Genomic DNA, 26,334 nt, shown 5'->3' on the forward strand with positions numbered 1-26,334 from the left:
AATATTGCAATGTGGCAGTGAGAGCAAAGGTTTAGGCTTAGCATGAAAAATATTATTTTTTAAATGTGTTGAATCTTTTTTTCCTCTGAAAGCAAAAAGAAATGCTGTATTTTTTAACTACCTAGGACTACTCTAACCTCAGTGGTATTTTGTTTATATTTTAACACACAAGCCAGATATCATTAACACAGCTCGACCCACAGTATTTTACTGTTTTCAGGAAGCAGGAGATCAGAGCTTTGTGTTTTCCTGGATTAAAAAAGGTAACCTTGATTCCCCACGCTAGCAGAGGCTCTCAGAAGGGCTCTGTGTGCCGAGTGTTTCCCCAAAGTGAGTAAACAGCTTGAAGATAAGCAGCTTTTTGACTATGAAATGTAGCAGGCATTTGGCTGACACAGCCTCGTGTTGACAGATGCCTTTGTGTCTCTTTGTGATGGAGAGAAGACAGATGTTCTCCCTGGCATTTAAGAAAGCTGCTGCTTAGCAAAATAAAATGTAAAAATTGACTGAACAGTGCAGCAGCGAGCAGTGAAACTGGCTGAGCAAGAAAAGATGGAAAGGTTCTCTTGTGACTGCAGTGAAATGTGCTCTTGTGGAAGTCAGGAACTGCTTTGTCATTATGTGAAATGAGCCTGTGGAAAAAGAAATTCTGTTTTTTCCAGCTCTGCTGCAATACAAATGCATTCCAGTGGGAATATCCAGGTGTAACTGATCCCCAGCAGAGGGGGATGTCCCTGGCTGTGGATGCCCAAGTGCCACAGCAATCAGCAGCTCTAAACCCCTGAGCCTGCCCACTGCTGTCTGAACTGGGCTCCTGATCCTTTCCAAAGGAGAATTTCCTATTTGGTGTTCCTCCCCCGGGGATGGGGATGCAGCCTGCAGCAGGACACGGGCCACAGGGAAGGGGCAGCTCAGAGCAGCCTGTGCTGGGAATGGGCTGGTGCTTGGCACTGTGTGGAACTGCAGCTTAAAAATTCACTATTAAATTATCTTGGCTGTTTTATACCCAAGAAAGCACTTGAGGCAGCTGTTCCAGAGAGGGGCAGAATGTTCCCATTTCAAAAGAGGTTAAAAAGATTATTAAATGGATATAATTTCTATCAAGAGCTCCTCAGGGATAAAATGTGCTTTATCATACCTCATAATCCAGCTGTGGAATCACTGTCTGCTAAGGGAAGAGAGCTGGGAACACACCTGGAGCTGTGTCCCTGCCAGAGGACACAGATCAGGAGCATGCAGAGGGCTTTAAATTTCAAGAAGGATCTAAAGATAGTGTGAACAGTCCCCTGGGCCAAGCCCAAGCGTGCCAGCCCTGAGGAGTGCACAAATAACACTGGAAATGCTTCTGTGGGTGTTGCCCGGCTGTCACGTTGAGAACACGAGCTGGTGGCAGTGCTTGGACACTGGAGAAGTCCCCATTCCCAGGGAGCCTGAGCAGTGCCACTGCCAGGCTCCTGAGCTCCCCCAGCCCAGCTGAGCAGCCCAGGGCTCACTGTGGTCACTGCCCGGGGTCACTGGCCACAGCCGTGGGGCCCAGGTGCCCACACAGGGCTGGCACCTGTGCTGCCACTGCAGGTCACAGCAGCACTGCCCAGCCCTCGCTGACCTCTGGATGGATTTGTCTGCAAAGGTGATTTTCACACCCAGTCCAGCCTGAAATGCATCCAAAGTGCATTGAGGAGATGGCACGCCCCGAGCTGTGCATCCCTGAGGGTGTTTGTGCTGTCGGCTCTGCTTTCTGACATGGAAATGGTGGTTGGGTTGAAATCAGAACTGTGTGTGTAGGGCTGGGACTGAAGGCACAGCTGGAAGGTGCCTCTCATTCAGCTCACAGAAGATGCCACTACAAATACTGGGGCACTTCTGAAATGCTGTGTGCCTGGGCTGGCTTCTCCAGGCCATGGTGCCAGTCAGCAAACCCTTTACCACGCAGGAAATGGCGTTTGCTCGAAGTTACTGACCAGGCAGACAGCAATGTGTCGTTGGTGCAGGGATGTTTTCCCTTTTCCCTGGAGGGACAGCAGCTCCCCTGGGAGGCCTGTGGGATGTGCTGTCCTTGGCCTGCCTCCCACACAGCTCACAGCACGGATCTGGGCCTCTGCCCAGGGGGTTGAGCAGGGATGTGCTCAGATGTGTTCAGCCAATCCTCCCTCACCCTGAGCCAGGCCTGCCATGTTTCCAAACCCTTCAGGCCCTGCTGAGCCAACAGGAACTTCTCGTTCCTTTTAGGTTGTTTTTCCTTCTTGGAGCCCCCTTCTTGCCTGGTTCACGGGGCTTTCTCAAACTCAGGTAATTACAGCTACCTTTTAAGGATAAACCATCTCCAGTGCCATTGGAATGCTGCTCACCTGGAGCAGAGGACGGTGGACGTCGACATTTGAAATTCAGCTGTTTTCACCAGGGAGGGATTCCTTGAAGAAGCTGAGGGATGAACAAAATGCCACAAAATTGGTCTTTACAGGAACAGAAATGCAGCACCAGCTGGTGTTTTCCAAATCAGTCCCCTGTCCTGGTGAGTTCCTCAAGGCCCAGCACGGCTGCTGGGGCAGCAGCAGGGTTTTTATTGCTGTAAAGGATTTCTGGACAAACTCTTGTAGGGGGAAAGCCCCCTGAACTCCAGACTGAGGCTGTGGCAGCCCCACCAGTGGGGTTATGGTGCTAAAAAAGGTAGGGATGCTTGAAAGGAAGGAAGGCAGGATGTGGCCAGAGGTTTGCTTCTGCCTCACACACACCAATTCCTCTCTCACCAGGCAATACAGAGGCTTAGGAACACACCTGTGATTTAAGAGCACTTTATTGTTCTTTAAGGCTACTTTTAAGTACAAAAAAAAAGATGGCCTGCCAAACCTTTTTTTTTTTTTTTTTCCAGGTGAAACAAGGCCACAAAAGAATGGTATATTACAGATTTACAAACACAGAGAGAATCTTTCAAACTGAACTGTAGATAACCTGGCTCTGTGAAGAAACTTCACCACGTCTCATGATGGGTGAGTTCAGTTTAGTGTCCTTCCACCTCCCCCCAACCCTTTGGCTTTCGTGACATTGTTGTGCCCAGTATCTGTTCTACTGGATGTAGCACAGTAAATCTTTATTGCCCTCAAATCCATTTACCTATCTCAGATAAGTAAATGTAACCTTGTAAAACAGCTATTATTGAAAATATTAGCTTTAAAAACATTATCTTATTTGTGTTTACAAAGAAATAGAGGAGTCACATTTTCCACAGAGTCCATCTACAGTATTAGTATTGACTGTTATACTGCTCAGTAGCCTGTAGCAATAACAAACGAGTGGCTATTAATGCTAATGCAGTGTCCTCATAGAATAACTGTGTTCCTGCACTTTTTACTGTATTACAGACAAATCTACAACAAAAAAAAAAAAAAAAGATCAACTTTTTTCTCCAAACAAACGAACAAAAAAAAAAAAAAGAATGATTACAATAAAGGAAAGGGAAAAATTAAATAGCTACATATCATTAACAAATTAATTGTTCCTCAAAAAATACCTACAAATTTCTCTGTACATTCTTTACGCACAGCGTAACGATGGTCTTAAAGTTACCTATATAAAAAAGTGTTCTTTTAACAATCTTCCTACAGAGAGTAGGGTACTGAATGCCAAAGCAAGGAAGCGTTGACTACCCAGTAAGATGGTAGTGAAATGTGTAAAACTGGGGGGCTTAGGTGTTGGGTTGGGTTTTTTTGTGGGTTTTTTTTTCATTTTTTTAAAGAAAACTGAGCAGCCACCTTCTCACCAAGAGTAAGAGCCAATCTCCCGATCTCTTTCTACCCTGCACCTTTTCCAAATTAAATAGCTTAACTTTAAAAAAAAAAAAACAAAAAGCATAAAATAAAAGCCACAATGGACCCAATACTGTAACACAGTCCATAATACATCACGTGGAGTTCATCTTCCAACCAGTTCTCACTTCCTACACTGAGCCCATCCTTTCAGGGAGCACAGTATAAAAACCAAGCCCTGGCTGCAACTGTCCTGGGAAGATGGAATGTACTGGGGAGAGTAGTTACACTTAACAAGAAGAAGAGAAGCTCTTAGCACTAGCACAGCTGTGGTTTTATGCCTGCCTCTACTGCCTAATTTCTAGTTAGTAGCTATTAATATAGCAAATGATAATAAATGCAGTAATACCTGTATAAAATCTACTGGAGGAATGTATGCTGCGACTTGGCGTAGGCTGATGGATAGGCTTAAAAAAAACCAAAATAAAATAAACAAACCGAAAGATCATCTTTCACAAACTGTAACAATCTGTTGTCCAGCCAAGATCCGTAAGGGTAGCAGTTCCTGCAGCTAGTTCAGGGTGGATTACACAGACTGGAGTTTGGGAAGCAGATCCCTGTGAAGCAGCAGTGCTGCACGAGGCCTGTCCTGAGCTGCCCTCGGTGCTGCTGCCACTAAAGTGAATAGCAAATACAAATATCATAGAGTACAACTGTACCAGCAGTAAGTATATCTAGGGTTGTTACTGACAAAAATAAACTAATTCTGAAGAGAAGCTAATAAGTATTATGATTCTTACTGTCTATACATTAATAGATACCAGCTATTTTTCATAAAACATGCATCGTTAAGCACTATGGAACCCTCCAACCTCAGCTCTATTCTAACAAACTGCAGTGTTTAGGAAAAAATGCCCGTGTTCTGTAAATTATGCAGTCCAGTTGCAAGCACTAAGCACCTGAAATCTAAAGAGAGAAAGACCTATAACCTGTATGAGACTTCCCCTTCCAAAGCTGTTTTGCTCTAAGAAAAATCAAACTGATAGAAATGTCATCCTTAAACCCTTTTTTCAGCAGTTTGCCCTCAAAATATTAGCCTCTTCCAGAAAGTTGCTGTGCAACTTCAGTCCTCCTCCAATAGTGCAAATCATACATGACAGTTCTTTTCAAGTATATACATACAAAATTACTTCACAGAGGGAAAAAAAAAAAAAAAAAGGCAATGTAAGCAAACCAGACAAATTCTAGTCTTGAGAAGCTAAGAAAAGCAAAAAAGCACTTGGGTCAACCAACTAAGTGTAATGGCTTTTGTGGATTAGCGTGCATTATTTTTTTAAGGGGCAGCAGATTTGCATCAGAGGTTTCTTTGGTAATTGAGGCAGGAAGAAAAGGATGCTACATCATGAATCTTTATGAAATAGTTCCTGCTATCGTCTTTAAGGGCACCCTTTTACAAAAAAAAAACCAAAAAAACGACAAAGTGAGTACACAAAAACATGTGTTGAAAACTAACCTCCCCTCCCCCAGCACTACTGAAGCACTTGCTCCAAGCTCAGTCAAACCATGCAAACTCCCAGCGGGAAGGGCGCTGTCCTCAGGAGACCACGGAGGGCGAGTGATTGTGGCTGACCATGTGGGACGAAGGGGACGCCTGGCCCCGCCGTGACGCCGACTCGGGGCTGCTGCCCACGCCGTCCTTGGCAGCCTTGATCTGCAGCCACGTGTCCCCCAGTGCTTTGGCAAAGTGGTCGTCCACGGAGCCCGTGATGGACACCGAGTTCGCCACCGGCTCGGGCTCCTTGTAGTTCTTGCCGAGGCTCCTGCGGAAGTGCTCCTCCACCACCGGGTCACACGCAGCGGTGGCTGTGGGGACGGGAGCAGAGGGGCACTTAAAACCCTGGCGCTGCAGTCACAACCTGCACCTCATCCTGGTTTCTCTCACACATCTTGGAATGGCTTGGCTTGGAAGGACCTTAATGCTCATGCCATTCATTGCACCCCCTGCCATGGCAGGGACACCTTCCACTGTCCCAGTTTGCTCCAAGCCCCAGTGTCCAACCTGGCCTGGGGCAGCCCCAGCTGCTCTGGGCACCCTGTGCCAGGGCCTGCTCACCCTCACAGGGAGGAATTCCTTCCCAATACCCCATCCATCCCTGCCCTCTGGGGCATGGGAAGCCTTCCCCTTATCCCATTGCTCCAGGTCCTTGTCCAGTCCCTCTCCAGCTCTCCTGGAGCCCTTTTAGGAACTGGAAGGGGCTCTAAGTTCTCCCCAGGACCTTCTCCTCTCCAGGCTGAACACCCCACTATCTCTCCTAGCCTGTCTCCAGAGCAGAGTGCCTCCAGCCCCCAAAGCATCTCCCCTGCAGCTTAATGCCCTGTCATTACAAGTCCCTGTCACTAAGATGGCCTTCCTCACACCCTTACAGACCTGGCAGAGAAAGGGGTGGGCAAGAAGGGGGGAAGGAAGGAGTTAAAATGAAAAAAAAAAAACAATGGAATTAAATATTTTTGCGTTTCTGTGACCTGGAACAGGTGAGCATTTACATGTAATTGTATTTCTCCCTCAGGCAAATAACAGCTCCAGCTCCAATTCTATGGAAACCTTCTCCCAAAACAATCACACAGAACTTATATTTAGGCTTAAATGGAGTTAATGATGTAAAGAGTTGTTTAGAATCAGCTCCCAAGGCTGCTGATAGCAGTCAGGTGTGAGGAGATCTCATCCTAAACTGCAGCATGCCAAAAGCTGAGCTCAGGGTTTCATCTTACTCCACACACTTGTGCTGGGAGCAGTCAGAACTAAATGAATCAGGAGCACTGCAGTAAGAGCTGTAAGACTATTACAAAAGCCTTAAAAGAAAGTTTTGAACAAGAACTGTAGTAATTCCTCAGACTAAATATAAGAGCACTGCAGTTCTACAATTTAGAATCAGTATTTGTGTGTCTCAATAAGAATTGTCCTTCCAAAAATACTTGGAACTGTTGGCATCCATGGCACAGCCCCCCTGCTTGATCCTAAAGCAATGCTTGATTGATCCTAAAATAAACCTGAGTGTCATGCACAGACACCTCTGCACCTGACAGGAGACAGATCTTTTTTGGAAACATCCAGCCCTGTTCCCATGCCCACTGGAGCAGCTCTCCTGGGACCAGTAGCACCAGTTTGTGAGAAAACTTGTAAAATCTGAGATCCACAGTGATTGATTTCTCCAAGAGTCTAAGGGTCTCCTTCAGCTCCCAGTTCTAGTTATCAGTATAGTAGTTCTAGTATACTGATCTTCATATAAAAAAATTACTATTAATAACAAAATACAAATAATTACCCTGCTATGGGCTTTAGGTTGCTGCCTACATCAAGCTGGTATTGTTCCATGGACACATCCTGGCTGCTGGAGCAGCCCTGAGCTTTTGGCAGTGCTGCAAGTTAAAGCTCTGCCCCAGCAGGTAAAGGACTTGCAAGGCAAGGGCTGAGCTTCCCCTGTGCTTTCTGTGCGGGGAGAGTGAACAGGAACAGCCCAGCTTTCCCAGCAAGTACTGCCTGAGCAGATTTCATGAGCAGTGCTAATTGCACAGAAGGCACAAAGCTAAAGCTCCCAGCTTGGGTTGCTGTAGCAACTGCCCTCCAAAGGTTTTTGTGTTATCCATGCAGAGCAGGGTGGAGGGTCCGGGCTTTGGAAGGGTATTTGTGGCTGCAGGAAAGGTTTCTGCGACTGCAGCTGAATCACAAGAGTCTCCTGGCCATTGAGAGGGCAGGGGAAACTACAGCTCCTAAAAAAAAAGCGTGGGGGGATCTGCTGGCCCTGGCTGCTGTTTGTCAGCTGGATTAAAATAAACATAATGACTTATTTGTCTGTGTGGGGTGCTTGTTTTTTTTCTAAATAAGCTTTTCAAAACAAGAACACCTCCCTCTCCCTAGTTCCGCAGCAGTACCCCCAGCTGTGGCACAGGAGGAGACAAAGGGCTGTCCATCATTCCACCTCCTTTTCTCCCTGTCCACGTGGGCACAGTGGGGACCATTCTGCTCTGCTGGGACCCCAGTGAGGGCAGGCTGGGGGTGGCACTGCCTTAGGGTGCAATGCAAGATGTGGCTGGGGGTGTGTTCTGTCCCCATCTGTCAGAGCTGGGGCAGTTCTCTGCTGTTCACGGGGCAGGTTTCTTTATCTCTGCCACAGCCAATCCTCCCTCCAGGAGATCTCTGCTGTTCATGGCCACTGAGTGTCCCTGCATGGCTGAGAAAATTCCATCATCCCATGGGGAGAGGCTGTGCCCAGGGGAGGAGCCAAGCATTCCTACCTGGATCCAATCTGACCTTGGGACAGCACAGCAGCCTTTGCCCACTGCATTCCCAGAGGAGCAGCTCTCTGCCCCACTGCATTCCCAGAGGAGCAGCTTTCTGCCCCACTGCATTCCCAGAGGGAGCCCAGGCCCATCCACACCAGCCCTGGAGCTCCAGAGGAAAACTCCAGCCTTGTGCAGGATCCTGCTCCAGCAGAAGCACAGCTGGCACTGCAGGAGGGCTGAGCCCCCATGGAATGGCACTGCTGCCACCACCCTGACCCACAGGTGCCAGGGCCTGCTCTCACTCTGGCAGTGGTGTTTTGTATTACTGCATTTTATTTTAATTTTCCTAATAAAGAACTGTTATTCCTATTCCCATATCTTTGCCTGAGAACCCCTTAATTTCAAAACTGCAATAATTTGGAGGGAGGGGGTTTACATTTTCCATTTCAGGGGAGGCTGCTGCCTTCCTCAGCAGACACCTGTCCTCTCCAACCCCAGGCAGGCACTTACAGCTGGAGGGTCTCCTGTAGGCAGCCCCGGAGCAGGCGCTGTGGGCGATGGGGCAGTGGGACAGGTTGCAGTTGCGGTTGTTGGCAGAAGCACAGGTGATCACAGAGGGACGGTTCTGAGGGGACACAAGCACAGTGGCACACTCAGCAGCAGCAGCACTTCAACCCACTGCATATCAACCCCCCGAATATCCAGCTGTTTCTTAGATTAAAAATCAAAATCCACATCGCATTTCCACAATGGTTCCTATGTAAGTGAACAGAAAAAGGGCGTTGTGAAAGCAAATCTTAAAAATAATTTTACACTGAGTGTTGCAACTTCACAGCCACAGCAATTAAACCCATAAACTATCCAATTCATATTAAATCCCTAAATATTCAGCGGTTTCTATGATTAAAAATTAAAAATAAAAATCCATTTTTAAAATCCATTGCATTTCCATAGAGGTTATTTCAGTGAACAGAAAAAGGGCAGTGTGAAAGCAAATCTTTGAAGTGATTTTACAGTGATTGTGTCAACTTCACTGAGTTCTGTATGCAGCACTAAATGCCAACCCATTAAATGTCTGTTTCATTCTATGGCCACACATAGAGGGGTTTTGCAGATTTTCCAGGTATTTGTTGTCTTGGTGTTATAATTTTTATTCAGAAATTGAGTTTTCCTAGCCCTACCTCTGTATTCCGCAGTGCATCCTAATCCCATGGGCTGTACAATAAATATGAAGAACTCTGAGCCAGTCTAGACCACAAATCCTTTCTTGTTGGAATTCAGGTGAATTAATACTTAATTAACTTCACTGTCATTCTCAGCACATGCAAATTCCCCAAAATGTCTATTCACAGCTACATTACATTAGATTAGAACTCCACCAGCTGTACTTTAAGTGTAACCATAAAATACTCTTTTCATAGTTGTTTACTATGGACATTTACACAAGGCCCTGGGAGAAGAAATGCCCCAGTTTCTCCAGGGGCTGAAGGGAAATAACACAGGTATTGGAATAAATTCCATTTATTTGATGATGCAAGGAGTCCATTATACTCAATGCAAATTAAGTAGTAAGTGTTCAAAAGATTAACAGAACGTACGTAATTTAATTTCTTGACCATTTTACAAAATTTTACCCACAAAAAAATCACCTACCCCCATACAAGGTCAATGAGGAAGGAGGGAATTTCCCTTCCTTGGTGGTACTTTAGGCAGAGTAAGAGCAAGGCCAGTAAAGTAAAAGAGCTGAGCTTTCCAGGGAAGTTTAACATGATTTTTGCCAGGACAAAACAGCAATGAGGTTATTTACATCTTACTGCACTGGCAGCAAAGTAGAAAAAAGTAAATAAAGAAAAACAGAAGAATTATTTGATTTTTCTGTAAACAGTTCACATGTGGGAGTAATTATTTTCTATATGGGCCAGGATTTTGTGCCTCTCAGAAGTGGTTTTTGAGAAAGGCATGTATTTAATTCTCTTCAGAAGAGTATTTTGGACATGCAGGAGGTGGGAAGTAGAGAGAGACAGGTAATAATATCTCAGAAATGCACATGCCAACACCTTAAAGAACCCAGTAAGGCACCTTGCAGAATCCTCTGCTATGGTTGTGTGTGCACAGAATATAGAAATTTTTATTAAAAATTGAGATAAACTGAGAATTTAGTAACAATCACTAACTATAACAGCTGAATAAGCCTGTCCTGATGCAAATAAGATATTCTTCTCCTACCTGTTTTATTAGAAACAGAGTAAGATGAAATCTCATTCAACATGTTAAGATTAAAAAAAATTCCCCAAAACAAGGAATCATCAAACTAGGAATTATTTTTTTCAATACACTTTTTATTTTGTATGATTTCTACTCTGTGCTCTTAGCAAGGCACAACATCCTATTTTCCCAAGAAAAATGATTGTAATCTGGTTCAAAATATCCAAGAGAACAGAGAGGGATCCAGGGAAGGAAGAGCTTGGGTACCTGGGCCAGTTTAATTTCTCAGTGCTGCAGCTCATCACAGCTCAATTCTGCTGCTTTGTCTCTCCACTTGTAGGAGGGATAAAAGTGAGTCTGGCACGTAAGAAAACTGTTCTTGCCTACAGAAATGGCTCAGCTTCAGCACTTCTGCAGCAAAACAAATGCCATGTGCAAGATGGCAAAGCAAAGAACAACCAACTAAAAAACCTTAACAACCACTGCAGCATGTGGAAATTGGGCATAAAATAATCAAAAATAATGACTCGGCTTTAGGAAAGGGGAATGAGTGATACAACATTGCTCTGAACAACACAGCAAATGCTTCTGGCTGGCTAAAACAACTAAGGTCACCCACCCAGTGTCAAATTGTCCCTTCTGTGTTGTACCCCTTCTTGAGCGTGGAGAGAGCTGGGACAGAGGGGAGGGGAGCACACAGGGATCACCAGGAGGGGCACAGGGGATGTCCCCAGGCACTGCCCAGCAGGGGCTGGGGCCTCCCTGAACCAACCACACCCTGAATTCCCAGTTAAAACACAGGTATTCCCAAAGAAAAACACATGCATTCCCAAATACAACACATGCATTCCCAAATAAAAACTCAAACATTCCCAAATACTATACATGCATTCCCAAATACAACTCGTGCATTCCCAAATAAAATTCATGCATTCCCAAATACAACTCATGCATTCTCAAATAAAAACTCACACATTCCCAAATACAACACATGCATTCCCAAATAAAATTCATGCATTCCCAAATAAAATTCATGCATTCTCAAATAAAAACTCACACATTCCCAAATAAAATTCATGCATTCCCAAATAAAATTCATGCATTCCCAAATACAACACATGCATTCCCAAATAAAATTCATGCATTCCCAAATACAACTCATGCATTCCCAAATAAAAACTCACACATTCTCAAATACAACACATGCATTCCCAAATAAAACTCATGCATTCCCAAATACATCTCATTCATTCTCAAATACAACACATGCATTCCCAAATAAAACTCATGCATTCCCAAATATTCCCAAATAAAATTCATGCATTCCAAAATACATCTGGTGCATTCCCAAATACAACTCATGCATTCCCAAATACAGTGCATGCATTCCCGAATAAAAACTCATGCATTCCCAAACATTCCCAAATACAACTCCTGCACTGCCAAGCTTGGCAATGTCACAATGGAGATCACGAGGAGCTGTGACATTCAGGGTGTGTTTTTAACCCCGTGCTGCCCGAGGAGCAGCCTCTCCTCCCGCTGCAGCTGCCCCAGGCTGTGGCTGCAGCCGATGCCGGGTGCCGGTGCCGTACCTGCTGCCGCTCCACGCTGCTCAGGCTGGGGGAGATGCCGACTGTCCTGGCTGCATCCACGCTGTTTTTGGTCAGTGCTAGAGGCTGCTCCATGCTCAGGCTGGGGATGGAGGCGTACATGTGGTTGGCGTGGAGGCTCATGGTGGGGGCAGCCGCCCGCTCGATGGGGCTGCGGCTCCGCTCCCGGTGCTCCTTCCGGTAGTCCCCGTTGGCAGTCTTGGTTCTGGCAGGGAGCAAAAGGGGAAAAGGGATTCGTGTGGTTCCAGGCTGTCCCGAGACACCCAGCATTCCATCAGCCCTGGCAGGAATGCACTTTGCCAGGTGGGACCCCCAGTGGGATATCCCAAGAGAAGCCAACCCTCCAAACCTGCCAGCTTTGCCAACCAGCATCTCTCTTCAGCCTGGAATTTCTTCAGATACTCAGGTATATGCACCAAGAAACAACTTTTGCGAACATCAGACTCCTCCTCTTTACCACACTATTAATCCCACTCCATCTAACACTGCAATATTCTCTAAGCATTGTTGAAGCCCAAGGAAAGTTTATTTTATTGAAAAGACATGGGTGATACTAGCAAAAATGCAGGGAAGCAAGGCAGGAAGCAAAATTTTCAGAGGAGAAAATGAAAGAAAAGCAAACTACACTGCATTTATCTCAGAACCATTTATTTACCACTGCTCTTTCAAAAGACTAATTTCCAGCTACTCCTGAACAGTAAATCCCTGTAGATGTGCTCACATAATGAGCCCATCATTCACTGCAATGAAAAGAAAGCTGGGTTTGTATCTGTGGATGAGGGATTTCAGTTTCCATACTGCAACAGAATTGTCATTAAAGGCAAACCAGTGACTGAAGGGAAAAGCACTTCTCTCATCACCAGGTGAACGTGGGCATCCCCAGCAGCCTGGAGTCAGCAGGAAGAGCTCACACACTGCAGTGGGGACCAGCAATTTCCAGTTGCAAAAGCATCAGAGGAGACCACCGGCTCCACTGAAAATAAAAATAACAACCTGTCTTTGGACCATTCTTGAGTACCAGTGAAATGCCCTCTGTGTCCTGTCTGTAAGTGTGTGAAATTCAAGGTGGCTTTTCCCCTGCTTTTTAAAGCCTATCATGGCGAATTAATATGCAGGAATAATCTTTAAAAAGGCTCTGATGAAAGGCAGAGACAGAAAAGGAATCAATATTCAATGCTGAAGTAAGTTACAAGACCAAAAAGCTACTGCTTACTTCAACCTCTGAGGAAATCTCTCCACAAGCAAGGCCGAAGGAAAAAAGTCCTGCCAGTCAAGGGAAATAAGGAGCCCCTAAAGCACCCACATGGGCTGTGGGGATGTCCCATGGTGATCCTGCCCAGCCCTAAATCCTTTAGCCTCAACAACCCATGGTCATGGATTCCAGGCTTTAAACTACATATACTTTTTGAAGTACCTTTTCTTCACAGGCTCTTTTTGTTTCTTTTCAACCTAAAATCCAATGGCTTGGATTGCCCTAGCCCTGACTCTTGAATTAGGAGAGAGACAAAGCCATTGCTCCCCTCTCATCATCTTGCAGCCACTCCCAAGTTCATCTCTTCAACAAGTTTTTATTCCAGTAATACTTTCTTCAAATAAAACCTGTATCTTTGCCATCTTTGTGGCCCCTGTCAGCAAGAGCTAAAAGTCACCTCCTTTCTGGAGATGAGGATCCAGATCTCTGCTGCATTCAGGAACAGCACCTTGGCTGAACTACTCACAGTTCTTCTGTGCTATTCCTCAGCTTGCTCAAGAGTCACTTGGCTGTACAGAAATTATTGCTCCTGAATCAAATCTCAGCTCATTTATCGTGGTAGAAGCTGGGTTAACACGATGCCAGGCAACCAGTGACTTGGGAAGCTCAGGACACAGGGACTCTGTGCCAAATTCCCCTGGCAGCCTGGCGAGGGAAGAGCCAACAGCACAACAATACAATCCGTAACCCTTTGCATCCCCTTGGCCCTTTTCACTAATTACAAATTAGCAGCTGCAGATTAGGAGAATCTACCATAAAATCCAACCCTGGAGGTTTCACAGCTGGTCCTGTGTGTTCCACAAGCCCATTGTCCAGGCTGGATTTGAGCAGCAGCTCACAATTCCCCAGGAATCACTGTCCCAGCTCAGTTCCAGCAGAATTCAGTTGCAGGAGCAGCCTCAGCAGGAAAGTTTGGAATTGCAGCACTCTGAGCTAATGACTGATGCAAATGTGAATTAATAGCAGCACAAGGGGCTCTATATTTAACCTACAGTAGCTCCTCTTGGATTACAGTGTGGAAACAGCTCCTGGACACAGGAACAATCCCAGCCCAGCCCTGAGCACGCAGGCAGGAACCTCACACACGGCCTGGACAAAGCCTGGGATATCCTGGGAAACAGCAACCCCCAAAACCACGGCTGAAATCACTGTTCAGCAAATGCTCCTTCTTGGTGCTGCAGTGCAGAACCTCTGGTGGCTGCAAGCCAAATTCTCACTTTTTACTGAATATTAGCTGGGCTACTACTATTAAAATTACAATTTGGGAACTGCAAAACCACCGAGAGCTCCAGGAGATTCCTACTTCTCACTGCCTCAAACAGAATCTCTAGTCAGAATTATTCTGTTTTGTTTCAGTAAGCACAAGCTGATTTTCAAAGCAAAAGTTTTGTTTACTCCCCAAAAAACGCCTATGAAATGAAACGAAACATGTACCTACACAAGTTGTTTGGGTTTTTTTTGTCTTAGAACTCCCTTTTCAACAACTTAGTGCTGCATTTACTGGGGGGGGGGGGGGGGCTGTCAAGTGACCACTGATGAACAAACTTACTGAAATTCCCAAGCAAAATAAACTTTCCATTCTACACAACAGCGCTTATTTCACTCATCCTCACCTTAAATGAAGAGTCACAGCCCTAAATATTGTTGAACTGGCATTTTTTCTGCCAAAAAAACCACCAAACCTGCAACAACAACAACAAAACCCCAAACAAAAAGCCAATTCTAACAAAAATTATAACACAGAAAAACCCATTAAAAATTTTCCCTGAAGACCTTCGGAAGAAGGAACCAAAAAACTGGGCAATGGGATCAGCTTGTCTCCAGGAACAAGCCCAGCAGGCAGACCTTCCCTAAAGACACCTAAAATTCTTGAGTTATCTCAGCAATCTCAGCAGACCACACCCCAGGCCTTTCTGTAGGCAAATAATTCTCTCTTCCTAAATTAGAACAACTCCTCTTCCGGGCAGGGAACTGGATATAATCCACTCCCTAAAATCCTCTCTTCAGTTCATCCGCCTTCAACTCATACAGTCTCCAGAAAACATGAAAAACACCTGAAGCTTCTACTTCCACATCAGATTATATTTCTTCTGGAAATGTACCAGCACCGTGTAGGACAGTACCATGAAAACTCTGTCCTCGTGAAAATATAGCAGCATTTGTGAGTCCCTCCTGTTCACACATAAATAGCAAATCCTACACATTTGTCAGGCAATTGTAAGATTATTTACAGGGCATTCATCAATTTCATGTTATTAAGTAATTTAGTTTAGAGCGTCACTTAAAAAATAATTTTCTATGGAAAATTTGTTATCATCATCATCATGGTGATTCTTGTGTGGCTATTAAAGACTTTATCTGAAGGGGCAATCACAAGATAAGTGTGTGAAGATAATCAAATTTCCCTGGACTCCACAAGCTCAAACAATGCCCACACTCTGGACAAGTTCAGAGATGCATCTCTCAAGTCAAACGTAAGGACCCAAAATCACAAAGAAGGATTTCTGACCAAGCTTGAAAAATAACTTAAAAATATATACTACAAACAAATCCAGCTGTCCAAACAGTTTTGCCATCCCTGGACTCCAGTTTGTCTTAAAAATCAGCATATTTTATCAACCCTGAGTCCATGAGCAGTGGGGGCGATGCCAGAGCAATTCCAGTGTTTAAAATCCAGCAATTCCCATGGGTGAGCCCAGAGCAGAGCCAGGCACATGGATCCATGCCCACCACCCCATTCCCTGCTCACACAGCTATCCCAGCTACTTCCAGATTCATTTTAGCAAAATGAGACACGATCCCAACCTCCAGTGAATGTCTCCAATCCTTAAAAAGCCAGCCACGCTTTTCCAGCTGCTCCCCAGTGAATCAGAGCACTTACCAAGCATCATGTGCTGGGGTGGCTGTCCCCAGAGCCACACCCATGGCAGTGAGCAGCTCCGAGGTGGGTAAATGCCCCTGTCGCCAGGGGTTTGTGCCGCAGAACCTTCACCCGAGGCTGTTCTGCTGGCTGGCACCGCCAGGGGGAATTCACAGCCGGCGCACAGCAACAGGCGGCCTCTGCCAGCTGCTGCAGGAAAAGGGAAAAAAGAGGCCCACGAAGGGGACAGCGCTGCCTGCACTCACTTCCAGCCTGCAGAGCCCTCAGGAATGCTGCCAAAAGCATTAGTGTACCTCCAAGGCAAGGAATCACAGACGGTTCTCGCTCCCTTTGGCAGAACCGCAGCGCTGGCTTGAACTGGAAGCTCCAGAGGAGTTTCACTCACACAAAGAACAAGCACCCCCTTTTCTTCACACAAACACAATGCCTGCTGAAGAGCAAACTTTCGTTTCTGCAGCCTATTTCTGATATGATTTGAACATTTTCAGCATCTTTATGATATTTGTTTTCCAACGTCTTCTACTGCCTTTATTCACTAGGTCTGAAAGAGGGCAGCTGCTTTTGTTAAAGGCTGCTTAAGGATTTCTAAGCCACTGATACAGAATATCTGCTCCACATGATGAGCATCATTTCCTGCAAAGTATCTACTTGCTCACTTTAATTCTGTTACTGCGAGGTGGGAAATCTAGAATTTAAAGTGGTATTTCAAAATACAATTATATACATCCAGGGAGAAAAATCCTAAGAGTTCCTTACTCTGAATTAAGCAATACAAATTCACTAAAAAAACAAACAAAACCCCCAATAAAACCTGAAAGCAGCAGCAATTTGCTCTGAGTCTCAGCCAATTATCTGTAGTATTCAGAACATGAGAAAATACTCCAAACAGCCCAATGCCCTCTTGAATGACTGTCATTTAAATATACAACCCCATTCCATCCCACTTTACCAGCTATGTGCTCCCCAGTTCCTTTGAGCCTTTTTCTTTTCTGGCTCATTACTCCATCCCAAAACTTGCAGAGAACCTTGTTTTTTGCAGGAATCACTCCTGCCACAGAACCAGGTATGGTTTCCTGAGAGACATAATGAATGCCCTCCCTCAAAGGAAAGACCTTTATGTCTAAACCATTGAAAAAAAACACTGAAAAGAAATGGGATAATCTCACATATAAACAAACACAAGTCAGACTTTCTATATTTATCCTCACCAAAACAGGATTTTCAGAGATAAAACTTGGACCAGACAGTTACTTGCAAATGGAATCAACCAGGAGAACAGATTTCACAGTAGAAGAAAGAAATCAATAATAAGCTGTGAAATGCACAAAGGAGTGTCCCATTACAGCCTGCACCAAGCACAAACATTCAGATATAGATGAATTTCCCTTCCTGAAGCCTTCATACTCACAAGTGTGAAAGAATGCAAGAGACACACAGTCCAAAGACCTCAGTCCAAAGCCAAGCCCACAGATCTGAAATCTGAATCTAATGTACAGTAAAATCAATTAACACTATCTCAGATCCTACTCCTTTTTCTCACAGGATTCTTTTTTAATGTTAGGCAACCTTTGCTCCAACACTGACAGGATTGTTTTAGAAGTCAGCCCTGGTTGCTTTATAACAGTAAAACCCAGGGATTTATTAAATTAGAAGTTCTGTCACTGCTGGAACATGTGTACAGATACAATGCAGAAACAATGACAAAGGGACCTTGCTGCAATAGGAACAGACTGCAGGTTACCTGCAATTCAACTTTTTTTAAAAAGGGGAAAAACAACTCACTAACTTCTCTGTTCTGCACTGCTGCTGCCTTGCACAGCTCCAAATATATTCCAACTCCAAACCTACTCCAACTCCTATGTTTAGGTTCTCTTTTGCCTGGCACACTTGATGGCTCATTCTAAATTCCATCATTTTTTAAAAAGCTTTTATGTGAGGCCATTCCTGAGACACAACAAGAATTTAACTTATAATAAATACCCAGGAAACTTCTGAAATGGTAACCAATGTCATTAATTCTACTGAGGTAGCTTTAACAAAATTTAGCCTGTAAAGAAAATTTTAAAAATCATGAATAGCTCAAAAAGTGGAGCTAGAACAAGAGAAAGCTTCAGATTTCAGTGTTACCACAAAAAGTGTCTAGGTATAAATGAATATCGCAGCAATTTTTTTTTCTAAAATGCACAATGATTTCTGGACAATAAACATGATCCTTTTCCACATCTTCAAAGTTTTGTTTAACTCTTCCTAGGTGGGAACCAGCAGCTGAGCTCCCATCAGAGCCAACTTACTTTTCAAGGATTGAGGACAAAAAGTCAAAAAGTCAAAAAGTTTCAGCTTCTCACCAATCCCATCAGTCCAAGAGGAGAGACTTTTTGATCCTCTAACCTGCACCAGGGCATCTCCATCTTCCTTCTCCCAGCTCCTGCCCAGGAGTAGAGCAGTCCTTGGAAAGGAGACAGGACAAGCAACCAGCTCTTTGGGATTTATCTGCTTCAGCCACCTCTCCATAAGTCTCTCTTCAAAGAACAACAGTAGCTCCAGCTGCCTCTGGAAAATCCTGCTCTGCACACTAGAAAAATGCTGCATGGAAGAATTATTTCTGCCAGCTGTGAAGAGCTAATGACAGGAGGCAGAAGTGCTTGGGAAGCTGAGAAAGGCCCTGCAGAGGATGTGGTCTGTCCTTGGGAGATGCTGCCACTGCACTTTGGAGAGCATTTGTTTGGATGGCAGTTTCAGCAGAACTCAGACACATCCAAGTGTGCCAGGAACTCCATCCTACAGCTGCCAGCCCAGCCCAGAACTCAGGTTTCCCTTCTAGCTCAAAAGTGAACCCTGCAGAAGCCACCACAGTGCCTGGGTGTTTTGAGGTACCTGAGGCAGTCAAACAAAGCTGGTGAAGCAGAGGGAGTGGAGCATGGCAGGACACTGGAGGCACTGGGATGAACAGGATGGGATCTAGAACAGCAAATCACTGCTGGAAGGGAAAAGAAATGATCCTTGCAGAGCTCTGAGCTGCTGCAAGTGCTTAAGGCACTTTGATGCTTGGAGGGGAGAACTTCCAGGAGAGCAAATGATAAAAACATGAGGTAGAAGAGACACTCCACATCTCAAACAAGCAGGAATGAAGACCTGAGGGTAGGGAAAGAGCAGGGAGGCTTTAATGGAAACATCTCCAAGGTCAGAGGGGTCAGAGGGACAGAGTCTGAAGGGATTCATTTGCACCCACTGCAGTGCCCACCCAAACACCTCTGGCACACATGTCCTCCTGCACCCTACCCATCCATCAGAGGGGTCATGGGCAGCTTTTTAATTCCTTTTGAAGTCAAACTTGGCACGTGCAACGAGCCTTCTATACTCAGTCACTGGAAAATACCATAAAAACTATTTATGATCACTCAGAGAACACCCTGGGCCAGTGTCAGGGGAAAGGCTGCACATCAAATGCTGCAGTGGGTCATGTCCCAGGGCACCAGGATCAGCCACGGGCACTCAGCACTGCCAGGGCACTTCAGGCTGTCCTGCAGGCTCTGGGAAAACCTGCTGCTGTTCAAACTCAGGGGTGAAACCTGGCAGGAGTGTTAAAGGAAATACAAAATGCCAGTTACATTCTCTCAGAGGATTCACTGGTTTGTTCCTTGCAATATTTTTTGCTTTTTTTTTTAATTTGGAAAAAGTACTTTTGATCATCATGCAATGCCCGTCATGGAACTGTTTTTGTAAAAGTGGGTAAAAGCTTAAATCAGTCCATGAACCCCAAATTCTCACAAGTCTTGTGGGATTTCCCCTAGTTCCACCACCTAAAAGCCTGCATGAAGTTGAATTTTACAGCAGAGGAGCAGAATAATAATTTTCTTCAAATAAATGACAGGGGAAGTAAAAGATATCAACAGCATGAGCATGGCCAATTAATTTGGTAAGAGCTTTAATGACACAAACCAGTCTCTGAAAATAAGGTCACAGTGCTGGAATTAACTGTGCCAAATCATCAGGAGAAAATGGGACTAAACAGCCTCCCCTTCCAGCTTCACTGGGTCTAATGAGAAAGAGGGAAAAGGGCCTGGGATCCTTCAAATTTACAAATTATGGTCTCTATCCATCAGATATACACCGTAACATTAGCAGAGGTGAAGCAGGAAAAGCTGAGAAATTACAATAACTCACTTCCAGACATTTCAAAAATTCTCAAAAAAACCCCAGGCTCTTTAGGCCTTTAGACCAAGAGCAGTGTTTAAACAACTGGTTTCAAGAAATTAGACTTTTTCACAGGCTGTTTTAAAGAAGGAATCAACATTTCATTAAAAGTTTATTGAAACTGGTTGCAATTGCTAATAAAATCTGAATTACCGAAAACTCTAGAAGCACTATAAAAACAGTAACAGCTTCATTGTATATTGCACAGCTATTCAGACCAATATAGTAAAATATTTCCTTGAAAAGCTGGTAACTAAATGGACCCCAGCAGCAACAGATGAGTGTTTGGAGGGCATTTCTGCAGCTCAGGCACCCCACACTGTGCAATCAACAGTCTCCTCTCACAGCAGCTTCTGGTTTAGGGAAGTCTTAATTAGAAAAGCAGATCACAAGCAAAAATGTTTGGAGATTTTGCTTACTCCCTTTTGAAGGTATTGGTTTGTGAATCATGACAGTTACTATTAATATTGTGACAAAGGTTTATGAAGCATCATTTGGGCAGCAGAACATCGCTCATGTCAGGGGTGTCAGTCATGTCCACAGGGGATCCATCTCCTTGGGATCCATCCACACCTAACAGCACCACAGCTGTGGCTTCAGTGCCCCTGTGGGCCACTCACTGAAGAGCTGGACTTGATGGTCCTTGTGGGTTCTGTTCCACTTGGAATGTTCTGTAACCCACCCACACAGGGTCCATCATCCACAGTGGGACCAATCCAGCTGGGGATTCATCCACACCAGGGTCCATCTGCAGAATTCCCACTGGGAAAGAGACCCCAGCACTGGGATCAAACCCTCCAGACCCCAATGGCACCTAAGCCCTTTTATTCCCTTCCTCTTTCTTTGAGGATAATCCTCAAACCAGCCCAGCCTCGGGGCATCCCACAACCCCCAGCCCTGTAGCTCAAGGATTCCCTGGAATCCCTCAGCTTCTTCCCCCAGATCACTGTTTGGGAATTCCAGCAGTCTGCCAGCACCTGGCAATGCTGCAGGAAGGAGTTAAACCTGCCAGGCTGTGCCTGCCATCCCACAGCATGAGCACTGCTAGCCTGGGGAACAAAACTACTGATTCAAGTAGAAATTAATGTAAGGTTTTATTCCAAACCTTACCCTCACACGGTCATTGTCTATAGCAACTGTGTCCATAACACTCTCATTCTCAAGAGCACAACTTTCTAGTAAAAGGCACATCTGTCAAACTGCAGGAAACATCTGGGAAAATGGTTAAATAGAAAGAAGTGAGATTAAACCTTTGTTTCCATGGGATTGGATATACATCCAGAGTATGTTTGCAAAGGTTACTGGTTCTTTTCTTGCTTCTTTCTAAGATCTCAGGATTTTGGATTGGTGCTGAATTTCACCCCTTGTAGACATAGGTTGATTCACATAATGTAAAATTTTGCTTTTACCCTGGGGTAAAAATCCAACACCAGGGCTCAAGGGATTCCCCTTTCATTTAAGAGTTGGATTCGATGATCCTTGTGGGTCCTTTCCAGCTCAGAATATTCTGTGATTCTGTGGTTCTCATTCCACCCCTGAGTGCACAGCACCCCAGATGCCTTCCCTAAGTGGGTGATCAAACCCTTCTGTGCAACACTAACAGAGCTCTGCCCTCGAGAGGCAGCTTGGAGCCTTGCCACACCGTGGAAGGGTCATGCTCCTCCACAAAAGATGGAAAATGAAAGTGCAAAACATGATATCAAAGCAGAAATCTGGAGCTGGCTAACAAACCCCTTCTGTCTGCAAGTGGAGGAGACACCTGAGCTAACATTGCCTGGTTTTTCAAGTACCTCAACATCTACCCAAATTTTGACAGATAGGTCTTTTTGTGAAGTACTGATAAGCTATCAATCAAATTGCTTTTAGCCCTGAAACTGTTCCTAACAAACCTTTCACATGTGCTTCAACTGAAAGGGACTGGAGTGCTTTCTGAAATTCCCCCGTGGCTAAGAACTGCACAACTCTGTGTTAAATATTAACTCAGATATGGTGGCTCTTTCAAGTCTGTCTCTGAAGGTTCCATTTAACATATATTTCTTGAAAACAATTTAATTTTGTGCACTGTGTGATCTCCATTAATAAATAAGAAAGTGTCTGATTCACTCCATCATTCAAGCAATGCAGACAAGAAAAGGAAAAAAAAATTAGTAAAAGCAGTTTGAAACCTGCCCTGTGATCCTTTGTCCACTTAATGAACAAGAGCCACATGGGCTCGGATCCACGGAGGAGTTCAACCCCAACAGGACTGCTTTGAGAGCCCCAGGTGAACCCCAAAATCCTTCAAGGACACATTTGTGCTGAGAACTGGGTGAAGACACTTCACTCAGCAGATGAGAGACACTTTGGGTGTTCTCAACTGTGTGCTGGGGTTTTTTCCCAATTCCGATTTGTCACAATAAAATGACAGTGGAAACATATTTCTCAATACCACATGAAGTCTGGAACCCAAAGAGCAGCAAAGAGCTTCTCTGACAACTCCCACACTACTTCTGAGAGCCAGTTCTGTATCTTTTCAAGCCCTGCTGGAGCCACGTTCCTCCACAACAGGGACCTGATTTTCTGCAGAACATTTCCACCCTTCGTTCTCAACCAAGCTAAGGAGGAAGGTGACAAGAATCCCCCTCTAATGAGGAACTTTATTTACTCAATATTTCAAATCTTACTCAAAATTTCTCCCTTTGAGCAACTCTAAACTTGCTGAAGATGCAGCTGAGCCTGCTCTGAGCAGGAGGTTGGATGAAATGGTCTGTTCTAGCCTGAGTTATTCACAGTCTTCAAATAAAGGTAACTTTTAGCACACTTTTTTTTAAAGGCTACCCCACTAATTTCTATCACCGTGTCATTAAAGTGAGCAAATGCCACTGGATATTCATGGTAAAAAACTTGCAGTGTAAGGCAGCTTCTGGAGTCTTTTGGGTGGGATTGACATCATTCTTCAGTGTAACAAAACTGAAGACAGCCCAGAATTTGAAGAGTCTGAAACTACACATCATTTTATATGATACACACTAAAGCAACTTAAGTCATGTGCAGATCTTTTACTACAAGAAAAAGCCAAATTATTTATCACACAAATCGAGACAATTACTCCCTCGACTCCACAGCTGCAAGCATTTAGCTGTAGGAAGATTTTTATACACAAATAAATTGCCATCGCAATCCTAACGCCACCAAACCAAACGGGAACGAGGGGGAAATTCTCCACGCGCAAGCCCGCTGGTCCCAAACCCCAAACGCCAGCTTCCAGGCTGACGTACTGAGCACAAGGAACAAAAATAATGGTCCCCGGCTGAATTCCAAAGGGCATTTCTTTGGAAGGGGCAGCGCCGTGCCCGCTGGCCGCGCTGGGGTCTCTCAGGGCGGCGGGGCGGGCGGGACAAGGCGGCCTTTGTGTGCCCGGGCTGCGGAACGGGGAGGGACGGCAGAGGGAGGAGGGAGGGACGAGGGAGGGAACCAGCGACAGAAGGAGGGAAAGAGGGAGCCCTGCTGCGAGGAAAAGAACCCGGGAGGAGAGAGGGACAGAGGGAGGAGGGAAGAAAAGGGAGAGAGGGAGCAGGAGAGCGGGAAGGAGGGAGGGAGCACGGGAGGAGTGCGGGACGGAGCCAGGGAAGGAGAAAGGGAGGGAAGAGAGCGGAAGGGAGACAGGGAAGGAGAGAGGGAGGGAGGAGAGCAGGAGGAGACAGGGAAGGAGAAGGGGAGGAAGGCGAGCAGGAGAGAAACAGGGAAGGACGGAGCCCGGGAAGGGGGGAGAGAGGGCAGGAGGCCCCCAGCGCTCCCCGCCCCAAGCGCTCCCCGGACGGGTCAGGACGGAGCCACCCGCCCCTGCCCCGCACAGAATTCTCGTGTAATCCTATTTCCCAATCGCTCTGCTCTAAACCACGGTGGTTTTAGTGAATTCACGGGAAAACAAAGCCATGTTTCAAGCCGAGCCTCAAAACAAGCTCGCTTCTCCTTCACAGAGCAGCACGAAGCCAAAAGCACGTTTTACTTCAGCAAGACTTTTAACTTCAGTGGGTGCATTTCAAGTTAAACACCTGAGGGACACACCAGAAAGAGTGAAATTCAAATAAGGGAATTCCATATTACCTGTCACTATATTTTAATTTGGAAGTACTTGTTCTTCCCAGCTAAGGAGTTTATGGGTGTTCACAATTTCTATCACCACAAAACCACAGAAGCTATAAAAGTACGTGAAAGGGAGGCAGTGTCACATGCTGGTTTTTTAAAATTAATCCACAAGCTCTCAAGTATATTATTATCCTAACACTGAGAATTCTCTCCTTTGAAAAATCACATTTGATAAAGTGTTCTTTGCACATTAATTCCATTACACATTTAAGGATCTTGCTAGGCTTGCCAGGGCATTTGATTCACTCTGCTCCAGAGACTGCACTCCAATAGTTGTGTTTTTCCACAATAAAAGTAAACATACCCAAGTACAGCTCACAAATGATCCTTCAGGGAATTACACCTGAGCAGGGAATGTCTCAAAGCACTCAGTTTCCCAACAAAAGGCTGACGTAACTGGATTTCCAATAACACATCCAAAGCCTTTCAATGGATTCATTCCTGCTGAAGCACAGTGGGGTGCTGCTACCTCAGAGTTAAGATCAAATTGCTAATGAAAAGGTTCCACCATTTATAATGAACCAAACACACAATTCTTGGCCTATTTAATTACATTTCCAGCCACAAGATGCTGGTGTTAAGAGAATGAATACACAACTGCTTCCCAGTTCTACCAGCACCATCACGAAGACCCAAATGCCTGAACAAGAGCTGCTGCTGGAGGTTATAAAGACTTCTGTCAGCTGCGCCCAGGTTTTGTGTCAGAACACTTTCATCCTGTGCTTTCAGGGAACTTGGCCCTGAAAAGTTCAAAACACACAGCCTCAAACTAATCTTTACAGTCCCAGTCACAGAAATGTCTTTGCTGACACCACAGACACCGTGCCACCTGATCTCCACACTACACTCCACATCTCTCACACATTTGGATTTCTAAACTGAACATTGTCAACCTTACATTTCCAGGACCTCCAAGTCGCTACAATGGATGCCATTATCGTGCTCCAGAAAATAATTCTTTCCCCAAATCTACTGTGTTTTCTTGGGTGTGAACAAGCCAAGCTTCCATAACACACTTTCCGTCTCCCAAATAAAATTCTCTGGACAGATCCACAGGGCTTGAGTAATCCAATTCTATACTTAAACCAGAACATCAGAATCAGAAAAAGATGGAAAATATGAAAAACAGTCCAAAAAATAACTTCATTTAAGGCAGTGGCAGGGAAATGAGAATAAAATTCAGAGGATGTTTGTGAACTTTTCTGATATATCTGAAACACACAGAAATCCAGCTATTTCAGATGAATCATAGATGTTTGAGGTTTTATAATATTCAGTTAAAAGCATACTTTTGTACGGCCAGATCAAACTTACAAAATAAAGTAGAAAAAGAGATGGCCTCATGGATGCTATTTTAGATTATAATTCATCTGCAGCAGATAGTTTAATTGAAACAGATTAAGTCACATAAACCCTGGGCAGAAAATCTGTGCTTTTTATTACAAGAAGAAAAGATGCATGTCTCATATACGAAATCACAGAAAGAATCTATTGAAAAAAAACCATTAAAATGTACCACACTGGAAAATATGAGGCAGCTCTGACATTTAGCTAAGGGATCACATGAAATAACTGCCTGCATCTTTTAGTTTTGAACCTTGGTTGCACATGAGTCTGTTGGTTCAGACTTCATTATTTTTATGGCCTCCGCTATATAAAGTGTTATAATGTACGTAACTGCCAGCTGTGTTTTATTTCATCAGTAGAAAATGAGTCTTAAAAAAAAAATCACACTTTTCCCCCATAAAGTAACATAACATTTCAAAAATGCCATAAATCTTCTCAGTTATGTCATGCATCCAGAAATGCAGCACACGGTTCTTTCCAAGCCCTGCTGGCCCCAGAGAAAGGCTATGAATAGTTAATTTTTTCAGGGAGAGGAGGAGGTATGTTGTAAATGAGAAGCGAGCTTTTATTGTTTTGCATTACTTCAGCGCTGGATTCCCGATTTGTAACAAATTCCAAGGCTGCAGACTGCGGGCCCAGCCTGTGAGTAAGGCTGCGGTGATTTATGGCAGGATAAATGCCTCCGTCCACATC

The 26,334-nt window shown here is 44.8% G+C and overlaps 1 protein-coding gene across 3 annotated transcripts in view; it reads right to left on the reverse strand.

Moving 5' to 3' along the window:
- Positions 1 to 2,778: 2,778 nt before the first annotated feature.
- The window catches only part of VGLL4 (vestigial like family member 4), a 76,964-nt gene continuing 53,408 nt past the window's right edge, over positions 2,779 to 26,334 (reverse strand). For all 3 annotated transcript variants that reach the window (XM_053989610.1, XM_053989609.1, XM_053989611.1), the window contains 3 exons: positions 11,822 to 12,044; positions 8,535 to 8,649; positions 2,779 to 5,606 (listed from right to left, as the gene is read on the reverse strand). In XM_053989610.1, coding sequence (XP_053845585.1) covers positions 5,338 to 5,606; positions 8,535 to 8,649; positions 11,822 to 12,044 — 607 coding nt within the window. In that variant the 3' untranslated portion in view covers positions 2,779 to 5,337. The remainder of the gene's footprint in view (positions 5,607 to 8,534; positions 8,650 to 11,821; positions 12,045 to 26,334) is intronic.

This window comes from Vidua macroura, chromosome 13 (genome assembly GCF_024509145.1).
Source record: "Vidua macroura isolate BioBank_ID:100142 chromosome 13, ASM2450914v1, whole genome shotgun sequence".
Classification (NCBI taxonomy): domain Eukaryota; kingdom Metazoa; phylum Chordata; class Aves; order Passeriformes; family Viduidae; genus Vidua; species Vidua macroura.